General features: G+C 38.1%; 1 protein-coding gene across 2 annotated transcripts; it reads right to left on the reverse strand.

Annotated features, from left to right (window-relative positions):
• Positions 1 to 1179: 1179 nt before the first annotated feature.
• On the reverse strand, positions 1180 to 21660 carry LOC146516616 (voltage-dependent calcium channel gamma-5 subunit). Of its 2 annotated transcripts, XM_085163357.1 has the most exons (7): positions 20479 to 21660; positions 10639 to 10879; positions 9883 to 9924; positions 7194 to 7280; positions 5323 to 5463; positions 4691 to 4836; positions 1180 to 4444 (listed from the first exon to the last, which is right to left on the reverse strand). In XM_085163357.1, exons 2-7 carry the CDS (start codon positions 10832 to 10834, stop codon positions 4181 to 4183), a joined length of 876 nt encoding a protein of 291 aa, XP_085019483.1. In that variant the 5' UTR covers positions 10835 to 10879; positions 20479 to 21660; the 3' UTR covers positions 1180 to 4180. The 2 variants fall into 2 exon arrangements, with proteins under 2 accessions (XP_085019483.1, XP_085019484.1); XM_085163358.1 differs by lacking the exon at positions 9883 to 9924 and having other exon boundaries at positions 1183 to 4444; positions 20479 to 21127.
• Between the last annotated feature and the right edge of the window lie 610 nt (positions 21661 to 22270).

The following is a 22270-nucleotide window of genomic DNA, read 5'->3' on the forward strand; positions in this document are numbered from 1 at the left end:
ATTACAGTAATTAAATTTGCAACAAATGGTTTCATTGTTATAGAGGTAATCAGTCTGGGAATGTGCCATCTCATCAGGTCAATATATAAAACGGTTCATTCAGTTTGTGGGCACATCAGTGCACGGTGCAGATTAGCCTGTTTCCATCCTGCTGATAACCCCATTAAATCTCATCCACGTAGATGGTGCCAGTTCGCACAGGGAGGCCTGGTTCAGAGAGAGTGACTCACTGTGGTCGTATAGTTCATAAAAGACATTACTGATTGCAATGTATTTTCTCTTAGTCTAGCTGTTGATTTACAGATTTATTTAGAGGCCACATAGTGGGAAAAGAATTTGACATTGAACGATCAGTGGTTGATATTCTTCTGTTTATAGGTACATGTAGTTGCTTATCCATCTTTGGTCCTCAGAACCTCCTTAATTCTTCCTAGCATAGAGTCAACAAGCTACTGGAGAAATTACTCAGAGATTTTAGTTCTTGTTGACATGAGAGCATCACACAGTTCCTGCAGATTTCTTAGCTGTTCACATCCATGATGAGAATGTCCTTTTCCACCAAATCACAAAGAAGCTCTAATTGGAAGAGATCTGCTGATTATGGAGGTTGTTGCTGATAGGAGGGGTACCCAGTGTGTCCTTCTGCCACTTCAAAGTTCACTTTTGTACCTTCAGAGATGCTCTTATCAATAAGTTTATTGCAACAAATGATTATTTGGGTTACTCTTGCCTTCCTATCAGGTTGGAGCCATTCTCCTCTGACCTCTGGGATCAACAAAGAATTTTCACCCTGATAGCTCATTAAATATTTTCTCGTTCTCTGTAAACCTTAGAGATTGTTGTGCAGGAAACTACCAGCAGAAAAGCAGCCTCTGAAATACTGTCGTCTGGCACCAACAACCATTCCACGTTCAGCATCAGTGAAATCACCTTTCTTCTCTATTCTGTTGCTCGGTTTGAACTTCAGCAGGTCATCTCGAACATGCCTAAAGAGATGCTGCCAGGCAATTGGCTGATTAAATATTTGCATTAGCGGCTGAACAGGTGTGGCTAATAAAGTGGCCAACGGGTGTGTAACCACAGTTTCTATTTGTTATGCATTTCCACCCTGTGCCAACAGAAGGTGGTACTTGACTACACATTTACTATACTTTGTAGTTTACCAGCAGATCATTTTCTTTAATGGCAATAAACATCCACAGCAAATGGCTTTACCTGCCTGAGAGTAACAAGTGTTAATCTCCTTGCATTAGTTTGTTGTTTTGTGTTATTGATCGAGCCACAGTCTCCTTCCCTGACTCATTTTGTGCAGTTAACTGAGTATTAGTTTAGGCAAGCTATGAAGTCAAGCTCCACAGCCCCGCTGCATCTGTTCTCAGTCTTCTCAGCAGTTCTCAGTCTGCCCACAGCTGCTGAGCATCTGCAAGCCGCTTTGTGACCCACATCCAGCCCACTGAACCTGATCAGCATTATGTCTGTTGCTACTGATACTTAGCAACAAGACTCTAATGTGATCCCTGAACAGATCCACAGCTAAATATTATACGAGCTATTACAGATGTAAATAACAGTTTCCTCTTGAATATGATACTCATGACTGAATTTAAGGATGCTTTGCTGTTTTTATTAATTTTTAAGATTTATTGTCATTTTTAGCTGTAATACTCTTGGATTTTTAGAGATTTCAGGTTCAGAGTTTTTGAATTTTGAAGGACCCTTTAGTGATATGCATGCACAATAAACTCAGACTTTGGTAGATTCATGCAGTGAGTATTTATCAAATAATAATTTTATTTGAGAGAACACACCGTCAATTGCACATCTAACATCATGAATATGACTGAATGTAAAAATACACATATTAACATTTCATGACACCATTTGGGATACTTTGCATTAATGCAAGCTTAACAATATGAAAAAGCTCACCCTGTCAATGTGAAGCAGGAGGCAAAGCAGCTGTCAAATATACTGCAAGTAAGTCTACCCAACAATAAAACAACCAGTTTTTACACGAATAGATGTCTATACAAAAAAAATCTATACACATAGATGATTTTATATTTACAGTGTTTAAAATAAACAAAATAGAATGGGTGTGTATACTGTAGTTTCAAAGAGTGAAAGTTTAACTTGGCACAGTTTGTGTTTGTTAGTTTTATGTACTTGTGCAGGTGGAACAATCTGATCCAGTGATGAAATGTTGCATGCATTAATATCACGTGGAGCTCACACCATATACTGACAATAAGTAAAATTTTATTTATATGTCAAACTAACACAAAATTATCGCAACAAGACGAAATGCAGCTATGTAATGTGTTTTTTTACACTTATACTGCATGAAATGTGTATATTCAATACACTGGTGCTTAACCTGGATACAGTGTCTTCCTTGGCACACTCAGGACTGCGGTGCATTTGTTAACATATAAGAATATTCTTTCTTTTTGAGGGAGAAATAAAAAAAATACGCTTACAGAACTTGGTTGAAGTGTCTCTATAGGTGAGGTATTTCACTATATGCAGAAACATCCCACTTAGCAGCATCTCCTTTGCACATCTTACATTCACAATAAACCCATCTGAAAATGGTATTTAATACAACCTGACTGACTCGTTCTACATCCAAGTAGAAACTTCAAACTTCAACTTCTCCCCTTTGACATTATCTGATAAACTAATAGTTTATAACTCTAAGTTAGCAGCAACATTCAAACATTGTTGCCTTTCTGATATTTTTGTTTCCTTCTTGTTTTATTTGTTTCAAAACTAATAAGTGCACAAATTAATTATAGGTCCTCTTTGAGTAAAAGGGTTGTTTGTATACGGATAGTTAAGTTCGCCGGTGTGACGCAGTCCTGTATGTAATTCATGACGAGATATGAGTGCATATAAAGCATTAGTTTGTTTCCTATGTACAATAAAACACTCAGTTTCTATAGCCATTAGCGTGTTCGTATTTAGGCCTTTAAATAATGTATCTCATATGTGTGAACAAGCAGCCTATAATGCAAACCTATAATGCCTATAATGCAAACTTTGATGTCAACATTTACATTTCTTAGATGGACCAATGCAAACAAGCTTGAAAATGAGTAATATTATGCGTAAATACAAAATAATGACATATTCCTGATAGTGCTTAAAAAGTTTACAAAACTCTCATGGCTTCACAACAACAAACGGTTCTTATTCGGTGTACAGACATGGAGAAAATCAACTAAAAGTCATATAAAAATGTCAAATACCAGCTGCATTGGACCCGACAAATACATCTTTTAACTGTTTATTTATAAGACGGAACATCAGTAAAATTATCTGAGCAGTTGTGATTCACAGCTGTTTCATCACCTTAAGCCTGCACTTGAACATGAAAATGTTCAAAGCTGAATTTTAGAGCCTTCACATGAACACGTCTGAAACAACTGTGATGTGCATACAAAGATGTACATGGCAACAAAATGTGCAACGCTTTGCAGTTGAGGCTACTTTAATTAGAAACAGCTGAGCATGTGAGCATGTAATGCCTGTGTACACTAACACCGCTGTTGCACATGCACCATTTATAGAATAAATGAGAAGCAATTTTCTGAACCCTGTTAACCTTTATGAATGGCAAGTGCACGCTATTTGCTCAATTATCACATGATAAGAGAATCAGAGTGAGGAAACATTTTCTCAGAACAAGAACCTGGGATGTTTGAAGCACATCCAGCTATACTATGTGATTCCTCTGATTAGCTGCTTGTTTCTACGTGAAACTACGTCGATGTAAAATGTTTGCATTTGAGGAAAAACCTGCAGATTCTACAATAATTACATATACAGAGCCTACTGATCCAGTTATTACCTAGAGTCTAAAGCTAGCAGGGTGGCAGCCAGCTTTCACGAAAAAACTTTAGAAAAAGCTAATAAAAGTAAAATCAGGTAAAACTATTTCCTCTGTCACTTGTTGTACAGCCTGGCAACAAAGTGAACCTGCGACCTTCAGTTTACTGTTGCTCTCTACAAAATCAAAAACAGCTTAAAAAAATTAACGGTAGAGAGGGTAAAGATAGTTCAAACAGCTGAAGCGGAAATATCGAGCTGGATAATATTAAATTATTCAATAATTTTATGTCAAAATTCAGGCAGCTCAAAAAGACCCCATCAGTGAAACAACCGCGCCTCATCTGCCTCAGCAGGGTGAGGAGGACATTTGTTCATACTCTGGACACTTGAGAAGGGCGGGGTAGTTAGAGGAGTTCATCTGGAGTGAGGCCTCGGAGGAGATGGAGGAGGCACTGCGACCACGTCCGGCCCAAGCGTCTGGATGGAGGAACTGACCGGAGTAATCTGAGCAGTTGCTGAGACGAGGTCTGTAGAAGCCCTGATGGGGCCTGTACATTTCCTCTGCTGTGTAACGCTTCATGAACAGGTACACTGACATCACACCTGCCGTCTGGGGAGGGAATAAACAGATTAAGGCTGGACACAGTACATCTTCAGCTGATAATTTAAGGACAAGATTTGCTAAATGCCTAAAATACAAGGCAAATGATGCGATTAAATCTATACAAACAAAACTGAGACCAGTGCTAAGTTTATGTACATAAAACCATTAGTTAGACAGAAAATGGTTAAATATTACTGTGGCTTTGAAACATTCTTGTAAAATGTGAGATACTATTTGACTTTCTGAAGTTACCTCAGTGAGCAAGAAGGAGATGGCAGCAAACGCAAATGACCATCCATACTTGTAGCTGAAGTAAGCCTCATTAGTTTTGGTCCTGTTCAACATTTCATCATTAATATTGGAGATGTACAACACCAGACCAACAACCAAAGACAGACCTGTGGAAGGCAGAGAGACGAAATGATTAAAACCTGTTTTATATAGCAAAGGTACACATCACTGATAGCTGCATAATTTTGCATAATATTTTATGAATAGTTAATGAAAACAATCATTCTTTCATATGACAGTGATGGACATGCACAAAAATATTGGGCCACAGTCTCTCTTAATCTGTGAAGGCATGTGTTTTCAGTCCATTGCCACAGATGTATGAAATCAAACACCAGGATTTGCAAACTTTGTGAAAAAATTGGAAAGTTTTGTTTACTTTCCTGCTGTGTGCAGCAGGGGTCTGGTAGCTGCAACACTGGCATACTGTAATTCATTTTACAGATTATAATGTGACAAGATGAATGACGTGCAACAGATAGTAGCACAGTTGAACCTTGCCCCCCAACCTCCCACCAAGCAAGCACACGTGCATGCACACATGGCGCCACTTTGTCCATCTAGTGCAGATACAGTAAGTACAAATCAAGTACCTGACAAGATGAAGAAGATTCCAGAAACAAAGGCCAAGATGGTGCGATGTGGTCGAATGTGGCCAATATTACTGAGTACAAAACCAATGAACATGAAGAAGAGGCTGACCAGAGGAAAGGGTGTAGAAGAGCGAATCATCTCTAAAAGGAGAAGCAAAGGGAAGCAAAAAGAAAATAAACTGATGAGTTTGAGTGTGTTTTATGGGTCCTTATCTTAGCTAATATAAAATTTCAATATCTGTATTTATTTATCTTTCTTATTTAAATTTGCTGTCGTAGCAGCATGAAATATTCAGTTGGTCTATCTTATGCCTCACTCTCATGGATTTAGTGTTTAATGACCTTGACTAACTTTTGATTCTTTTATGTTAAGATGGAGCAGGGCCTGCTTGCTGTGAGAAAATGGCAAAAGATCTCTTAGAGTCTCTGGTACTTTTTCCCGAACCCCCATTGTGTTCTTCATTACCCCCAAAATATAGCCTTTTAGCTAAGTGGGCCAGATGTCTAAGGCCATAATCTTAATGGAATTTGGCTTTAACGTTCATTAGCTGGTAAAACTTTGGATTCAGTGGCAATCTTGCCAGTTGAAATCTACAAGAAATATTCAAAAATCTTTTCAGAATGAAAACATAAACATTTGGCTAGCAGATACATTGGACAGTGGTTTACTTTCAATGTCATCTTAAATGGCTTTTTTAAACATCCACTGTCACCAGATCTGGACCCAAATCATTGAGGACTGTTCACAGCATCTCGATTAATTTATGGCACAAAGAATTCAGCCAGTTGTGTAAACAAGAGGAAGTCCAACCTAGTTCTAGTCCTAATTAATTAAATGGCTGGTCAGTGTATGCTCTCCTGTTGTTTCCCTTGTCTTTTGGCCATTTGTCCCTCTTCACAGCTTCCTGCTTGCCTCCTCATGTCTTTAGGTATTATTATTATTAATTTGTACTTTGCTGGAATTTTGTTTAACTCATCCTGTGGCTCTCATTTAGTTATTTCCTACTTCCAGAAAATGCAAACCCTTACATTTTATTTTTCAACTTTTCTGCATTTGTGTCAGTTTTTTTCAACCCCCACATAACAGTATGAAAGAGTGTGCTAATCTTTGAGTTACTGCACCTACTCAGTATAACTATATAATTGCAGGCTCTGGAAAACCTGACTTTTATATAGCTTGGCAATGTTATTTTCCTACAATTTGCTTGCTTGACTTGGTGAGACTCTGCAGCTTTAAACTTAAAGTGCCAAATGCTAATGCGTATATGTATGCCCATGCATTTTCACCATGTAGGGAGTTATTTAAATAGCATCACTGAATTTTTTATTAACACTCAGTATTTGTCTTGCATGCATTTGCCTTGGGGATTATTCCATAAATTGCAATATTACTCCATCCTAAAAAAAAACCCCACATACTGTATGAGATGACAGGACAGCAAAGAGGTGTGGACTTAATTCATGTGAGTTGTACTCAGGTAAAACTTAGTTCTTTTCTGTTATCCTGTTAGACTTTACAATATCAAAACAGGATTTACATATGAATTGAGTGTTTGTTAAGAATAATCTTATCATTGTCTTGTAAAAAAAAAAAAAGACTTCTGACAAATGTATGTGGCTTCAGTTAACACAGTTCTTTCACACACTTCTGTATAAAATAGTAAAATATAAAAATATAAAAATATAATTATCATCTTGTTTCTCCATTTCTGTGCAGTAGCTTTGGTACGGTACATTTTACTATGACTAAAACCGCTGTGCCTCTAGATGCTATTATGGTGAAGCATTTCAAACTAAATGGCATCTTTTCAGTTTAGAAAATAAACTGAAAAATGGTCAAAAATAATCATGACATGTGAACAGTTACTTACTGAGTACACTAACAGTGGACTCAGATGTCATCTGCACATTAGTGGGCATCACATACTCAATGGTAAAACACCGTCCATTCTCCTCTCCTGGAATAAAACACAGGGAAAAAAATGATATTAAGTGAAATTTCAGTATATGTTTTTGTACACAAGCGATTAATTAAATCCAACCCTGAAGGTCATACAGTACACATGCAGAATACATGGATGTCTTGACATGATGAATACCTATAATGGCAAAAATTAATAAATGTCACAAATGTCATGTTTTCAAACAAGTTGTTGGAACGACGAGTTGCAAGTGGTATCTAAGGACCAAGCTCAGTTTATTTTCTCTGTGAGGCTCTTAAATTTAAATATCACTTAAAATCAGTCAACTTAGAAAGAGAATGGGGAGTTTATAGCTTCCACACGGTTTATGCTGTCAGTATTTGTTTGAGGAACACCCAACATTAGACTTTAACACCTTTCTCCTTATCGCACTGACACATACAGTACAAAATGTGGCAGCAAAACACACCAACTGATTCTTGTCATCACTTCATTAACTCCACACACTATGAGGTGTTGGATTAGGTGATATTCTGGGGTTCAGCATATGTGATTACCTTCATACTGCTTCCACAGAATACACATATAAGGATGTGTTATGTTTTTGCATAGATATTTAAGAAAAATATAATATATCAAACAAATCTGGGAGATTCTTGAGACTGTTCTCAGTTATTGACCCCATGTTTATAGTCTTGCTGGTTTTCACTTTAATGAAAAGTCAGTTTTTATTGTGCATTTCTAGGGTTTCTTTGTGTATGCAAATATCAGCCCCCCACTTCTTAGTGATATCATATACAGTATGTCTACATTTGCACATATGCACAAATACAGTCTGTAATTTGTTAGTTAATAACCTAACTATATCATGACATAGTTATATTTAACAGACATTAGGATTAATATGTCTGCATATGAATATAAGACAGACAGACAGCAGGAGAAACTGATGGAGGAGAAGTTTGTAAACGCAGAATGATTGGACCAGTTCAGGTCCACATTGTGTATACATATGTATGTCACTGCAGATCTCCCTCAAACTTTGTCATTGTATCAGCTTTTCTTTTAACATAAAGTAAAAGCTTGAGCCACTATGCAGTAAGTCCAAGGTTACAAGGTTGAAATATTTTGTACTCCAGTCAACAGCGTTTCTGTACTACTACTAATCACCACTTTCCTTTTTATTCCCAACAAAGGAAAATAACGACTATTACTTTCATGATGAAGACTTGTGTTATTATTTCTATTTTTCTCTTATTTTTTATTAATCTCTATAATAACTGATTCTGGAATAAAATACTAACTGTAAAATGTGATATACTTCACCTGTCGCAACACCGTGCAACCTCATTCACATTCACTGGTGTAACTACACTCTGTGATGGTAAGCACTGGTTGTTTCTGGGTCAAATTAAGTGGGCAATAAGGCCACTCAATTGCCCCTAAAAAACACACTAAACCATTAGTTCATTTAAACCAAAGGCCTGCTTCATGGCAGCAGAACATCACTTACATAATCACAACTGGAATCCCAACATATTTACCAAGACTTAACCATTAACCCTGAAAAAGGACAAAGCAGTTCAATTGTCGTATAGATTAAATCAACAGTACGTGGACTGATGTTAAAGGTTATGTTACCATTTAAGAAAAACACAAATATTCTTCCTGTCCATACTGATCAAAATAATTGAAACATTCCCACTGTAGGCTGGCTAAAGTGAAATGTTAAGCTAAACAATACAAGTTTGTATAGATGAAATTTAATCAATAAAATCAGGTTTGCCTTTTTAGGTTTGCTGTTCTTAAAAAGGAGACTGGAAAGGCTTACAAATTAGTATTAGTAGTTTATAAATAACTATAATTTAATGCAAAGCTAGACAAAGAAAATGGAAGTGTGGCTAATCTCCCTAGATGTGGACATTCAGTTAAAAACAAGAAATACTGGTTGGTGGTGAGCAATATCTCATACTCTAGACAGGAAGCAGCTGGTGTTCTCCAGCTGTTTTAACACTCCAGCAGCTGGCAAACCAGAACAGATTAGATCTACAGAAATACTGGGAAAAACTTGCTTTACGGTTTTCCCAGGCAGCGCCCAGAACTTAACCAAGTAAAGTGAACTCTGAAACAATCTAAAGACAGCTCGTCTGACTTAGAGTATGACTAAGCTCAAACACTCCTGAAAGACAAGTCCTTCTTGTCCTGACTGATGCATAAACAGTTGATCAAAGAAAGTTAAACCAATAATAAAAAAGAAGAGTCAGTATGATTATAACTGTTGGTATGTCTACTACGGTGGGTTAAATACATTGTGTTGATCTGTACTTGTGAGCAAAATCAGACAAAATCAATTTAATGACCAAGCAAAAGAGGGAAAAACATGTTATTTTAATTGGTTAATATACATCTGGCTTCTGTAGCATAACTAATAAAAGCATCTGTAGTGCAGGTACATGTCAGCTGACAACTTTTAAAGACCTAAGCACAAATATCATTGGATGCAATACAAAACATAAAGGAGATTGTTTTTTTCTTTGGTATCTAGATATCCAGCAAAATAACAGAACATAGTACTGCAAGTACAGTAAATTGTTGTGATTACTGGAGGAATCGAGAGGGTAAGAGCAAGAATGGATACCTGGTTTACTCTGGGACAACACTTGTCTGGACGGTTGTTTCTCTAAAGAAAAGATTTAAAACGGTTAGTATTTCCAATATTTTCCAATCAAGAACTGTGGAGGAACACGTTAAGAAGGTGTTTATCCATGCAATGTGCTATGCTTCTGCAGTTGCTTTTAATGTGGAATGGTAAAGTGAAAAAATGCAGGTCAAAAAGAAGGAAAAGGAAAGTCCAGTTAAGGAGCAGAGAGGAGTGTCTGCACCAATCAAAACTTCATCTGGCACCACTGAATGTAAATCAGCAATCGGTTAAATCATGAGAGAAGCAGTCTTGAATAGCTCTCTATCAACAGGAAAAGTGATTTTGAAGGATACAGCATAGGACTGGAAAACAGTTTGGAGATAGTATACAGGTAAGGTGATGGATCATAAAGTTATGCAGAGGTGAAGGCAAAGTTTCAAAGTTCATGCTCAAATATTCAAGTGCAAAGCAAAAACAAAAATACATCTTCTATACTTGCAGCAGTCTAGTGGTTAAAGAGAAGTAAAAAAAAAGGAAAGAAATGAGAGGGAAAAAATGCAACGCACAATATACTGCAAACGAGACAATGCACAAAATTTTGGTGAATCTGTGCTTGAAACTTAGCTGTGTATAATAAAAATAATTCTGAAAGATGGCATCACGATTTCATTTCCACTTTGTTACTGCTTTTGAGACTAACAGGAAAGCTACTCTACTGTGTTCAAACTGTATTCTGACTTCAGACTAACTCACCAGCCAAAAAGCAAACCCTCCACAGACCAGAGTGCAGCGACATGCGCATCTCGGTGCTCTGGTTGAGAGGAAGGATGACGCCCTCCTCCAGGTAGAGCCAGTAGTCGGTGCTCACGGCGATCCCCAACAGGCCGAGGCCGCAGACGGCGAACACGCTGCTCAGCAACGTTAGCGCCTTCCTGCCACATAGGCTCATACCACAGCCTCAAGAGCAGGGGGGCACCGGTGGCGGAAAAGGGAGCTATGAGAGGGAGAGAGAGATAAACATTTTTACTTTTAATTTTTTCCTTTTTTTTTTGTAAAATCCACTTTTTTCGGTGCTCAGAGGTGGTGGTTGTGCCTTTGGGTGATGTCATGTGTGACACTCTGGAGTTGTGCAATATTTAATTTCACTCGAACTAAGGCTTACAACTGAAAATGGAGAGCAGGTAGAAACAGAAAGTAACAAACGCACCTGCAGATAGGACAGTTTTATCTCTGCCGAAGTTTAAATCTGGGAATGAGTCTCTTTCTTTCAAATCCCCCATTAATCTTTAAATAACCAAACTGTGCAGGACGAAAGATTTAGTAGAGCATGTTTGAGGAAAGCTTTTCACTTGACTACCCTTGACTGCTTCCAGCCAGAGAGAACACTCCTGCAATGTGCCTAACAGCACTGATTGCACCCAAAGGAGAATTACAAAACTGAGTTTGTTTTGATTTGTTTCTGCTTTAATAATCATAGACTATGATTATTAAAGCAGTTATGTAGTAGATACATAACTGTCTGTTATGTATCTACATTATGTTAAATTTAGTGCCATACTACAGCTGGCATACAGTATGTCACGGCATATCAATGTGATTGCTTGCCAAACAAAACGATGGCTTTGTTCTTAGCTGAAGCCCACTTTTGCCGGAAGCTAAAGCGCTGGGAGGCTGAGATACATGTTGAAAGGAATTGATTTCACATAATGAGGTCTCAGCATGCTGCTACTTTGAGCACCCACTGTGAGCTTGGGAAGATGGAGAGAGAATTTTTGAAAGGATTTTGAACATTTCAGAAAATTCATCGCATTTGGAAATCGCTTTCCTCCAACAATTCCTTATATGAAAACTTGATAAAAAGCCCAAGTTAGAAGAAAAGAGTGAGATCTCCATGCAACTGTCAGCATGTAGTGAGGAACAAGTTTGCATAGTGAGGAAAAGTCCATGTAATATAATAGAGAGAAAGCCAATCATTTCCCTTTAAGCAAGCTTTTGGTAACAATGTGAAGGAAAAACTCCCTTTTAACAGAAGTTAACCTTTGAAGTATCAGTCATCTGAGGGTGGGCATCTCAACCAGTTAAAGCAAACAGTGAGAGAAAAAACAGAGTCTGATGGGGAAAGTAACTTTAGATCAAAACCACACAGTTCATATAGTGATGCCAGTTGTAAGCAATTGAAATGCACATACTGTAAGTAATCAGAATTCACCAAGCACAGGAGCAGCATTAATGGAAAAGGACTATTACTAAACCCAAGCTATTCTTGGCTCTGTTGCAATCAGTAGCTATTCATTTACAATGACCATAAAGGCTGTATATTCAGGCAATTGCTACTGAGTTGTAAGTAGATGGATGCATTCCACTCAGTAACCATTTTTGTGTACTTCACTTACCCAGAAGGGCTGTTTTAGCTGTACAGTACAAAACCCACACACTGGAGTAGTGGCTGTGCTTAAATATACAGTCTTGAGCAACCCTTCATTTTTTAAAATATTTTTTAATCAACAGTTCTCCAGGCTTTCTGATGATCTCTTGGGACATTGGCTGCCGGGGGCACTACACACCACCCAGAATTTCCAGTAAATTAATCAGTCAATTGGTTAAAACAGATTATTATGAATTTCAAAATCTTATTTGGTTTTCATATGTACCTATTATCAGAGATATCAACTCTAATAGCAGGGAATTAACTAAGCAAATGATTTTTTCTTTCTTTCTTTTTTTCCATATTTTTTCAAGTAACCTATATTTGACAACAGCATAAATAAATTGGGAAATTCTGTTTTTGGTGTGCCACCCCATTAATTTTAGTCGCCCCCATATTGCCCCTATGAAAAAATTCTGGAGCCACCCCTGCCCCCTCTGTCCATCAGTAAATAAGGGTGTGACAATCATGGTGACACTGTAGAATCAAATAACTAAGACCCCAGTCACACAGGCCAAGAGAATAGTTCATGACCATCTGGCAACCAGTTTCAATGTGACTGGATGCCTGAGGTTGATGGTAGTTGTTGGGGAATGATTGTTAAAGTCCCAGTCATGCTGGCCCATAGGCAAGTCAGTGACCCCCTGAAAACCACTTATCATTAGAGAAAAATGTGTATTCCACAACTGGTTGGCAAAAGACTCATTGCTTTAGTCAGTAGCATATTGTTACAGTCATGGTTTGAATGGAAATGATGGACTTGTCTGCAACAACTGTCCAGCTACACTCCAAGATGTAATAAGAAAACTAGTTTGCATTGCACTTTTTCCAAGTTTTACTACTGTTTGGCTAATAATTAGTGAGCATTTCAAGACAAACATGGTGTGCACATGGTGTGGGTATAGATATTTGTCCGTAGAAATCTGTGCTTGTATCACATCCAATATGGCTGTCAACATTTCAGCATGGTGTGCATGGCATCAAATTTTAATAGTGCTTGGTAGAAAAAGTCTCTATTAATAAACAGCTGAAGCTGTTTCAAACAAAATAGTTCAGCTAATATCTGACTAAATACAATTGCATTGATGTCCAAAACGTTTCTTGCCTTTCTGTGTGTGTACCAAGTTCCCATCTCTCTGGTGACTCAACCTGCACACCTGATAATCAGCCAGTCATCAAATTCCAGCAGTATTTAAGGTTCTGGTCTTTACATCAATTGCTGCAAGACCTTTAGTCACCTCCACGTGGTGCTAACACTACAGGTTGGATTTATTTTTGTGTGCCTTGTGTGTGTGTGTGTGTGTGTGTGTGTGTGTGTGTGTGTGTGTGTGTGTGTGTGTGTGTGTGTGTGTGGTAATCTTTATCTCCTGTCCCTCAGGATCAGTTTCTCCAATTTCCACTGTGCCAATTGCCTTGCCCTGTTCACCACCTTCACTCTGCCTTCGTAAAGTAAACCTGTCTCACTTCTAGCTCTGTCCATTAAACTTCCATCAGCCAGCCATTTCCCTCACCAGCCACAGCGCTGGGGCCTTTTTACTGGAAAAAAGAAGTATAAAACCACAAGCTGTTTTCAATTAAAATCAGTGTCTCGGACTAGAAATAACCATGGTTGACTTTGTGTTACCTGACCAAGTAAAAACAATGAAAACCAATGAGCACTGCTGATTTTCATGTTTGGTCTAGTCTACCAAATACTCAATAATGTTTTACCTGACTTAATTAACCTCAATAAAGCCTTCATTTGTGCATTTGTAAAAGGGGAAATCACAAGTCATTTGTTGTCAGTTTACATTACGTGACATCACAGATGCATAAATTACAAATTGGTATTTTTAGAAGCTGCTTAAGCAAGCATTGTAGCATGCCATAGGGACTGAATACAAGACAAGTTTTAAGTATTAATCTAACAATGTTTTTACGGATGAGTTCATAAATTAATACCACTGCTCTCCAAACAGTTTTAACCATTTCTCCCTACGCTAGGCAAGAAGTGAAAATTGCATTGCATAAAAATATAATATGACCCTGTCTCTATTGTCACAGTTTATGGTTATTATGAGGAAACTGTTGCACTGGCAAATGGAGGAACTTCTGCATCACTGTCCCTGTAGTGTCTGGCTGAATTATGCTTCAAGTGTTAAAAACGTTTGTAGAGTTTGCAAAATGTGTTACATTTTACTCCCTAAGAGTATTTTACAAAATTATTTGCAAACATATACCAGTTAATAGAATGTGCAACCAATAATAATAATTCCCTCATTCAGGGGTCCCATACTAACAGACCTGGTATTATTTTTCATGTTTGTTTCTTTTCTTTTACATTCTTCCTTTAAAAGAAAACCCTAAATAACAAGTCTTCTAGTTTTAGATGTCATCTTTAGACTTAAGCACTCAATTTCATCTATCATCTATGTGTTAAAATAAACTACATGTAGGTTTGTCCTAGCTTGTGTTTCTTACTATTATGAAAAGCAGGGACCAGGAGTAGAAAAGACAGCACAAAAAAAAAGGTTCTTAGTCCATCATAATCAGTGAGATCCAACACACTTGTCAACACACACACAATTACCATAACCAGTCATTCATTGATACTAATAATTCTGTTCATTGTTCTGTTCTTGAAAGGACAGTAATTGGGACTGATCTTAGATGAGAAAAATGTGTTTTCATTTTGAAAGCTTTCTCTTTAAATGTTCAAAGCTATGGGCACCAAAGCTTTGGCTCTTGTTGTGGGATCAAAGGAGTACACAAAACACTCTTCTCCTGCATACTTATCAGAGCTGCCTTTGGAGGAAAATGTCTGAACCTGTGACTAGAAACCATCCATCAATAAATGCGAGGTTTGTATTTGTTGCCGTCTTCTCAAAAGTTGCGTGCTTGTGCAAAAACATAGAAATGGCACTAAAAAAATAAGCAAGTTAAAATGTCAGTAATGAGTTTTATTGGGCATGTTTATGCAGTTAATGGAAGTCAGAATGCTCAAAATGCAAAAACATTTGCTAATTAATTTGAATGAAAGTAAATAATGTTCACATTTTCTGCCACTAATGTGATACAAGGCCACTAGGGGCCCAGAGGCGAGGTAAGGGAAATGTACACAACTGCTAGAGTAAAGGGCACATCATCACCAAAAGTAGGGCAATTCCTTTTCTCCCTACTTCCTTAATATGCACCGACCCTCCTGTCAACCCTAATCTAAATGGCTCACTGCCAGAAATACAGCATTTTCCCTAAACTGAAAATCCAGAGGTTTTTCATCAAACGATGGCAAAGCAAGAAAACACATTTTGATCTATATTTTTTTGGTAATAAAAAATATATTGTAACTTGAACACAAATTGTAGTAAGTTATCCAAATGAAATCAATATTATTTATATCAACATATCTCTGTATAATTATGATATGTCAGTAGTCCTTTTGTGGTTCATGAAATAGCATTGCTATAAAAAATTCATGATTTTTGACTGATATCTTTGATTGTCAATTAAAATATGCAGTCACAAATTAAAATAGACACAACGTTACCATGAAGAATAGATGATGTCCATCACAGCTGAGTTTGAAGTTGTATTTGGAATTCAATTCAAAATGCCACAAAATGGTTGTGAAACCTATGAAATCTCGCAATGAACACCCTCAATTTGTGTATTTGTTCTTCTGCGTCAAGGGTTCGTCAGTGTCGTAGCGCGGATCTCTTTTGGCATGCTTATTGACCCAGTTACTGTGGCTGTAAGAGCGTGGCTGAGTGCATGTCCCTCTGTTGCTTCTGATGTGGACAGGCAACTAACACTGTGTGAGTTAGTTCCTGTTGGCTGATGTTGCCAGGGCTGGCTGGGGGAGCCTAAGGACAATAACAGTCCAAAGCAACAGAGAGGAGATATGCCGTGTCATCAAGCCACAGTCACAGCTGGGTGAAGCTGGCAGCCCCATCACTGTGTGGCTGGGAACTGCTTATATATTTTCAGCAGGCATACTAAAGGGGAAACACATGTCAACAGTATATATCCACAAGCTCATCCACGCATCAGATCTACAAATATCCATGAAGTGGGTCATATGGTATATCTCACAAATTATACTTGTGAATGAACACATCATTGCAGAGCCAGTTGTCTACAGCCAGTTTCTGTTAGCCTCACTTCACACATAATAAATCTTACAGAGGGAACGTGTCATAAAGGGGTTTCAAGCAGTGCTATTTTCTTTATGTTTCCTCAATCCGTGAAATACAAATACAATCAAATAACACAAACCCAAATAAATGACACAATTATTTTACATTTACTATCTCAATTAAAATGATTCATTTAGATAAGTCACTGAGTTTAGTTTCCTTATTATAAAGACTACTTCATATCAGCATATAGTCTTGGCTGTTATGTTATCCAAGCAAGGTACCATAAACAACAGTTAAGGTTGTAACAATTTCTTTACATATGCTCTTGTGTATAAGCGAGCATTTTTGATACACACCAGCCTCAAGCACATAGCTAACAAGCAGGAATAATTTCTCAGTGGTCTAATTTTGGACATGCTTCCACTCTTGCTTGAAGGCATGCCTACTTAAAATCACAAAATTCATACTATAGTCCAAGCCAAATCTCTGCTGTAGGCCAGACAGCTTACAATGCCTCATCTGGCACGAAGCAGAGAAAGGTGAAGAAAGATGGTGGTGCAAGTTCAAGTTGTCAAGACAGAGGATAGTTTTAGTATTTTTAAAATAAAAAAGTTTGGTGAAAAAATTTGCCAATTTGTGTTACTATGTTGCTACGGCAGTTTAACCAGCTGACCTAATGTGTCTCCCTCCCACTCTCGGGACTCTAAAGCAGTCTGTATCACAATGCAGTCCATCTCTCTTCTGTAATGTCAGATCATCTTAATTTGACAGGGCAGCTCTGGATACAGAGCTGAATATAGCTCAAGCCTTTAATTCTGTTCCAAATGTGCTTCCCTTATGATTTTTAGCGAAGCATTTTGGCTTCAGCCCCTGAGGATGCCATCATATAACATCATGATTTCTTGTCTCTCCACTTGATCTCTATATCTTCTAAGAATAATAAACAAACAGAACATAAAATAGTAGCAAAAGGCTGAACAAAGGCTATAGCTTATACCCGTAAATATATAAGATCATTTAAATACCCCATTTCCTTTGCCATGAATTTTTTTCACTTAGACATATTCATAACAAAGAGCACAGATAGGTTCACTTTATTTAATAAAACGAGTGAATGGCACTTTTGTGATCTCTAAAAGGGTAGACACTTCATTGACTCTGGCACAAAATAAAATAGTGACCCACAGCAATAGCACTAACATCATTTCCTCATGTTTGTTGTAAGAACAAGTCTCCCATTTATTTATAAGTGCCTGACTTGGCCTCGTCGCCAGGCAACGCTATACAGAGAGGCCCACAAATTAGTTAAGCATGAATGAGCTGATGAGTGAGTCCCAAAACAAGGCTTCCTATTTGGCTGTGCACTTTTACATGCTGGGGAGGGGATAGAAAGGAAACAGGAGAAAGACACGGGGAGGCAAATACATTTTAAAGGTTTACAGAGGGAAACATTAAAAAGACATATTACATGTAGCCACATAGGCACAGAATGATCTCAAAATGTAACTGGAGATAAAATATATCTAGAACAGGCATCCTAAAGTACATCCTGTCTACACTCTACAATACATTTACTTTATTTTTCCACAGACCCAGAAAGAAATGCTTAAAACTCAGGTAAAACTTTAACAGCAACTTTGAGAGTCTTACTCAGAATAGGTGTTTAAAAACTGGGCACATGGCAGCTGTGATCAGCAGAGAGCACTGTGTTTACATTTTGGGGATATTCCCATCGGGGTGCTTTTTAGAGGGTGGCCGATCGCTGAACCAAGTGATTTGCTACCAGGACAGTAACTGATGTAATGGGGAACACTTATTTAATGCACTTTGTTTAATTGCTCGTGCTTTGTGCCCACACTGGGAATAGAGAATGAATTTAATAAATCCTGCAATTCTGACAAAAGACATATTGTACGCGGGTTTCTTTTATTAATAGATATGCTCATTAAATCATGGATTAAACCTACACCGATCTATTTACTAATGATATGTTATTTATATTTTTTGTCAGTGTTAGGTGATTGCAATGTTTTCTGCCACAGAGATAACAGACGAACATGGAAATTGTTCACATTTCTCAAAAAGGAGCTACATTTTGCTTTTGTCATGAGTGACAACTGTGAGCATTGGTTATGTGTAAACAACAAAGAAATAAGGAAGGGGAAAAGAAAAGAACTGATTATTTTAATGGCAAGACACAGGGACAGGGCTGTATAACCCTGTGTAGCACAGTCTCTGATCCTATCATGTTTGAAATGTAGCCTATAATAATGTTTTTCAAGGCTGCCATGATAAACATAAAAACTGGCAGCCAGAGATTAAACATGTATTTAATTTATGGCATTTATGACATTTGAGAACATGGGCACAGAAAGAAAACAGTGCCTGCAGAAGTTTAATGATGAGATCAGTAAAAATCAGTGCTTAACAAAAACCACAAGATTTAGGTCGACTGACTTTCAATTAAATACCAAACCTCTAGATACATCTTTGAGCTTCTTTAAGAGCTATGTGGCTAAAGAGGCTTTTACAGCGGAGAAAAATTAAAAGCTCTACAAAATGTGAGGGGCTAATTCTGCAAATCTAACAGACTCAATTGAAAGTGCATGAAGTCACATTTTCTGTCTTTGAGTCACAGCCTGAACCGTTATGTCCAAATAATAATAGACTGTAAACTACCTTAATGTACCTCAATGCAACAAGTAGTTTCTCACCTGGCGAGTGCACAAGTATCCACAATGCAGCCTGTATGCGTCTGAAACTGTTGAGAAATAATCCCCATACTGAATGAGTGTTTTAACAATGTTTGTTTGGTTGACACACTGACCCAATGGCACGAGCTGCCTATTTAAATCTTAAATTGTACAAATGCCAAGGATTAGTTTAGTATTACTTTACTATAGAATAATCATGATTTGTATTAGGTCAGATTATAATGCACACATGTATCAGATCTTACAGAATCAGAAGCATTTTCCATCACAACACCACAAAACTATCTGCTATGTTAAACCTCATAACTATAACACAATCATTCTGAATCGCCACCATCACATTAATGGAAGCAACAAATCAAGTAATTATTAGATGTCAGATGACATAAAGCAAATATATTAGCCTTATATTCAATCTCGATCGGAGTTTTCAACAAGCCAGAGAGACTCAGTTGTTTGTACTGCAATCAGCCAGCTGTTTGTTAGGCTACTGATACCAGTTAATCTTTGGCTCCGGCTTAAACCGCTGTCCGCGGTACTGAACCACTCACACACGTTCTCGTATTGAATCAGTGATAAACTTAACCAAACCTGATGCGAAACAAGAATACCTCAACTGTCCTTTTAATACACGCCCTAGGAATGCGCACAGTAAATACTGCATCTTCTGTGTTATTGGCATGGGTCTTGTTTTCCGTTTTAAAGCCGTGGGTTTTGCTTAAAAGTCTCAACGACTCTATTTTTTAATTCGTTTCCATCCCTCTAATCCTAAAATATCTAAGAGTGATATTCTTTGTCACACATGTGATACTTTAGTTTTTCTGCAAGTTACAGCACTTCACGTGTCGATTAGCGGCATTGTGACACAATTGAAAGGGTGTAATAACCGAATAGACTTTGAGTCGGGATACGGGAGACATCGGCTTCTCTTCAACAGCCACTTAAGGCGCACATTTATCTTCTAAGTTTTTGTTTTAATCAACGTGCAACAAATCCTTATCGGGTTTGAATATCGCTAACATGTGTCAGAGAAAAGCAACTCCACTCTTCACTTGCAAATTCAAAGCTTAGTAAAGGCTTCAACCGTAATTATGCAGAGGCAAAGAGAAAACATGTGTTTTACATGTTAATATTTCAAACAGGTCTCAGTCTAATTGGAGCTAACCAAAAGCATTAGTAGCATGGGGGAGAAAAAACAACAACAGGAAAAGTACTCCGTGGTTGTTGTTTTTTTGTTGTTGTTGTTTGTTTTTTTGCTTTCTCCTCCTCGAAATATTCTCTGTAACGACTTGCTTACAGTGGACACTCAAGGAAAAGTTGGCTAAAAATAATTTACCTTCGCGAAGAAGACTCGTCGATAAAACGCCTTTCTCCTGGTGTCCTGTTATCGTCTCTCTTTTCTTCCTGTTCAGTCACTCCGCGTTATCTCGGCTTTGGCTGGAAATAAGCCCGTTAACTGAACCTGACCCGCAGCTGCGTCGCTCGCGCACCACTACTATCCAAAACAGCAATACCGTCTGCCCGCGTGGAGTGAGGCACGTGGCACCCCAACTCCTCACTCCACCTCTCTTCAGGTGAACGGGAGGGAGGGAGGTGAAGTGATGTGATATGGATCAGTGAATTTGTAGTTCAAACCACATGCAGCGATAAGATTTCAGCAGATATTGTTTTGATATGAAGCAGCAGCACAAAAATCAAGCTCTGCTATAGGATTTACCACAATTGTATGCATAAAACAAAGAAATGACCTGTTTTGCAAGTATCTTTGTGACTCTGTGGTCTACCTTATAATCAATCTAATCCCCTTTGACCGCTGAAAATATCTCTATAAGCCTGTTAAGTTATATTTGTTGCAAATTCTGCTGCCATCTTGGCCATTTCTTAAAAAATACATATTTTTTTTTATCTGGATACGCCCAAAACAGCTTGTACCTTGTGTAAAGAATACTCTCTCTGGATCACAGTGACTTTCATGAGAGATATGTTTAAGGTATCTTGACAGATAGGTCAACAAGTCACTTACAACAATGATACAACAATTCAATTCAATTTTATTTATACAGCGCCAAATCACAAAAACAGTCGCCTCAAGGCGCTTTATACTGCAAGGTAGACCCTGCAATAATACATACAGAGAAAAAAACAACAATCAAATAACCCCCTATGAGCGGCAGAACCAGGCTCAGGGAAGGGCAGCCATCTGCAGCGACCGGCTGGGAGAGACAAGGAAGACAGGATAAAAGACAAGCTGTGGAAGAGAGCCAGAGATCAAGGGTGCAATACTGTGCATTTAATTATTAAATTATGAGTTATTATTCACCTCTTTTGTCTTCCTGTCAACCCAAACCAGTGCTGACAGATGAGCCTGGTCCCACTGGAGGTTTTTTCCTGTTAAATGGGAGTTTTTCCTTCCCACTCTCGCCAAAGTGCTTGCTCATAGGTGGGTCGTTTGATTGTTGGGACTTCTCTGTAGGGTCTTTACAATACAATATTAACTTACCAACTTTATGTTATATTTTTGCACAATATAAAAAAAACTCAGCACGGTGGCACGGTGGTTAGCACTGTCGCCGCACAGCAAGAAGGTCCTGAGTTCAATTCCAACATCAGGCCGGGATCTTTCTGTGTGGAGTTTGCATGTTCTCCCCGTGTTTGCGTGGGTTCCCTCCGGGTACTCCGGCTTCCTCCCACCGTCCAAAGACATGCAGCTTGTGGGGATAGGTTAATTGGATAATCCAAATTGTCACTAGGTATGAATGTGAGTGTGAATGGTTGTCTGTCCCTGTGTGTTGGCCCTGCGACAGACTGGCGACCTGTCAAGGGTGTACCCTGCCTCTCGCCCTATGACAGCTGGGATAGGCTCCAGCGCCCCCCGCGACCCTGAAAAAGGATAAGCGGAAGCGAATGGATGGATGGATAAAAAAAACTCTTCCAAAGGATATTACCGGAATTTATATTTTGGTGTATTTGTTTGTTTAATTTTGATGAAGAATACTAAAACATCAGTACAACATCATCCATATGGGTAACTGAGTTTATATCCAATGCTTGTAATGGCCATCATGTTCATCAAACGATCAGGCAAAGTTCAAAATCATATTCCTTCAGCATAGCTTGCTACCAGCTTT

This window comes from Neolamprologus multifasciatus, chromosome 6 (assembly GCF_963576455.1).
Source record: "Neolamprologus multifasciatus chromosome 6, fNeoMul1.2, whole genome shotgun sequence".
NCBI classification, from domain to species: domain Eukaryota; kingdom Metazoa; phylum Chordata; class Actinopteri; order Cichliformes; family Cichlidae; genus Neolamprologus; species Neolamprologus multifasciatus.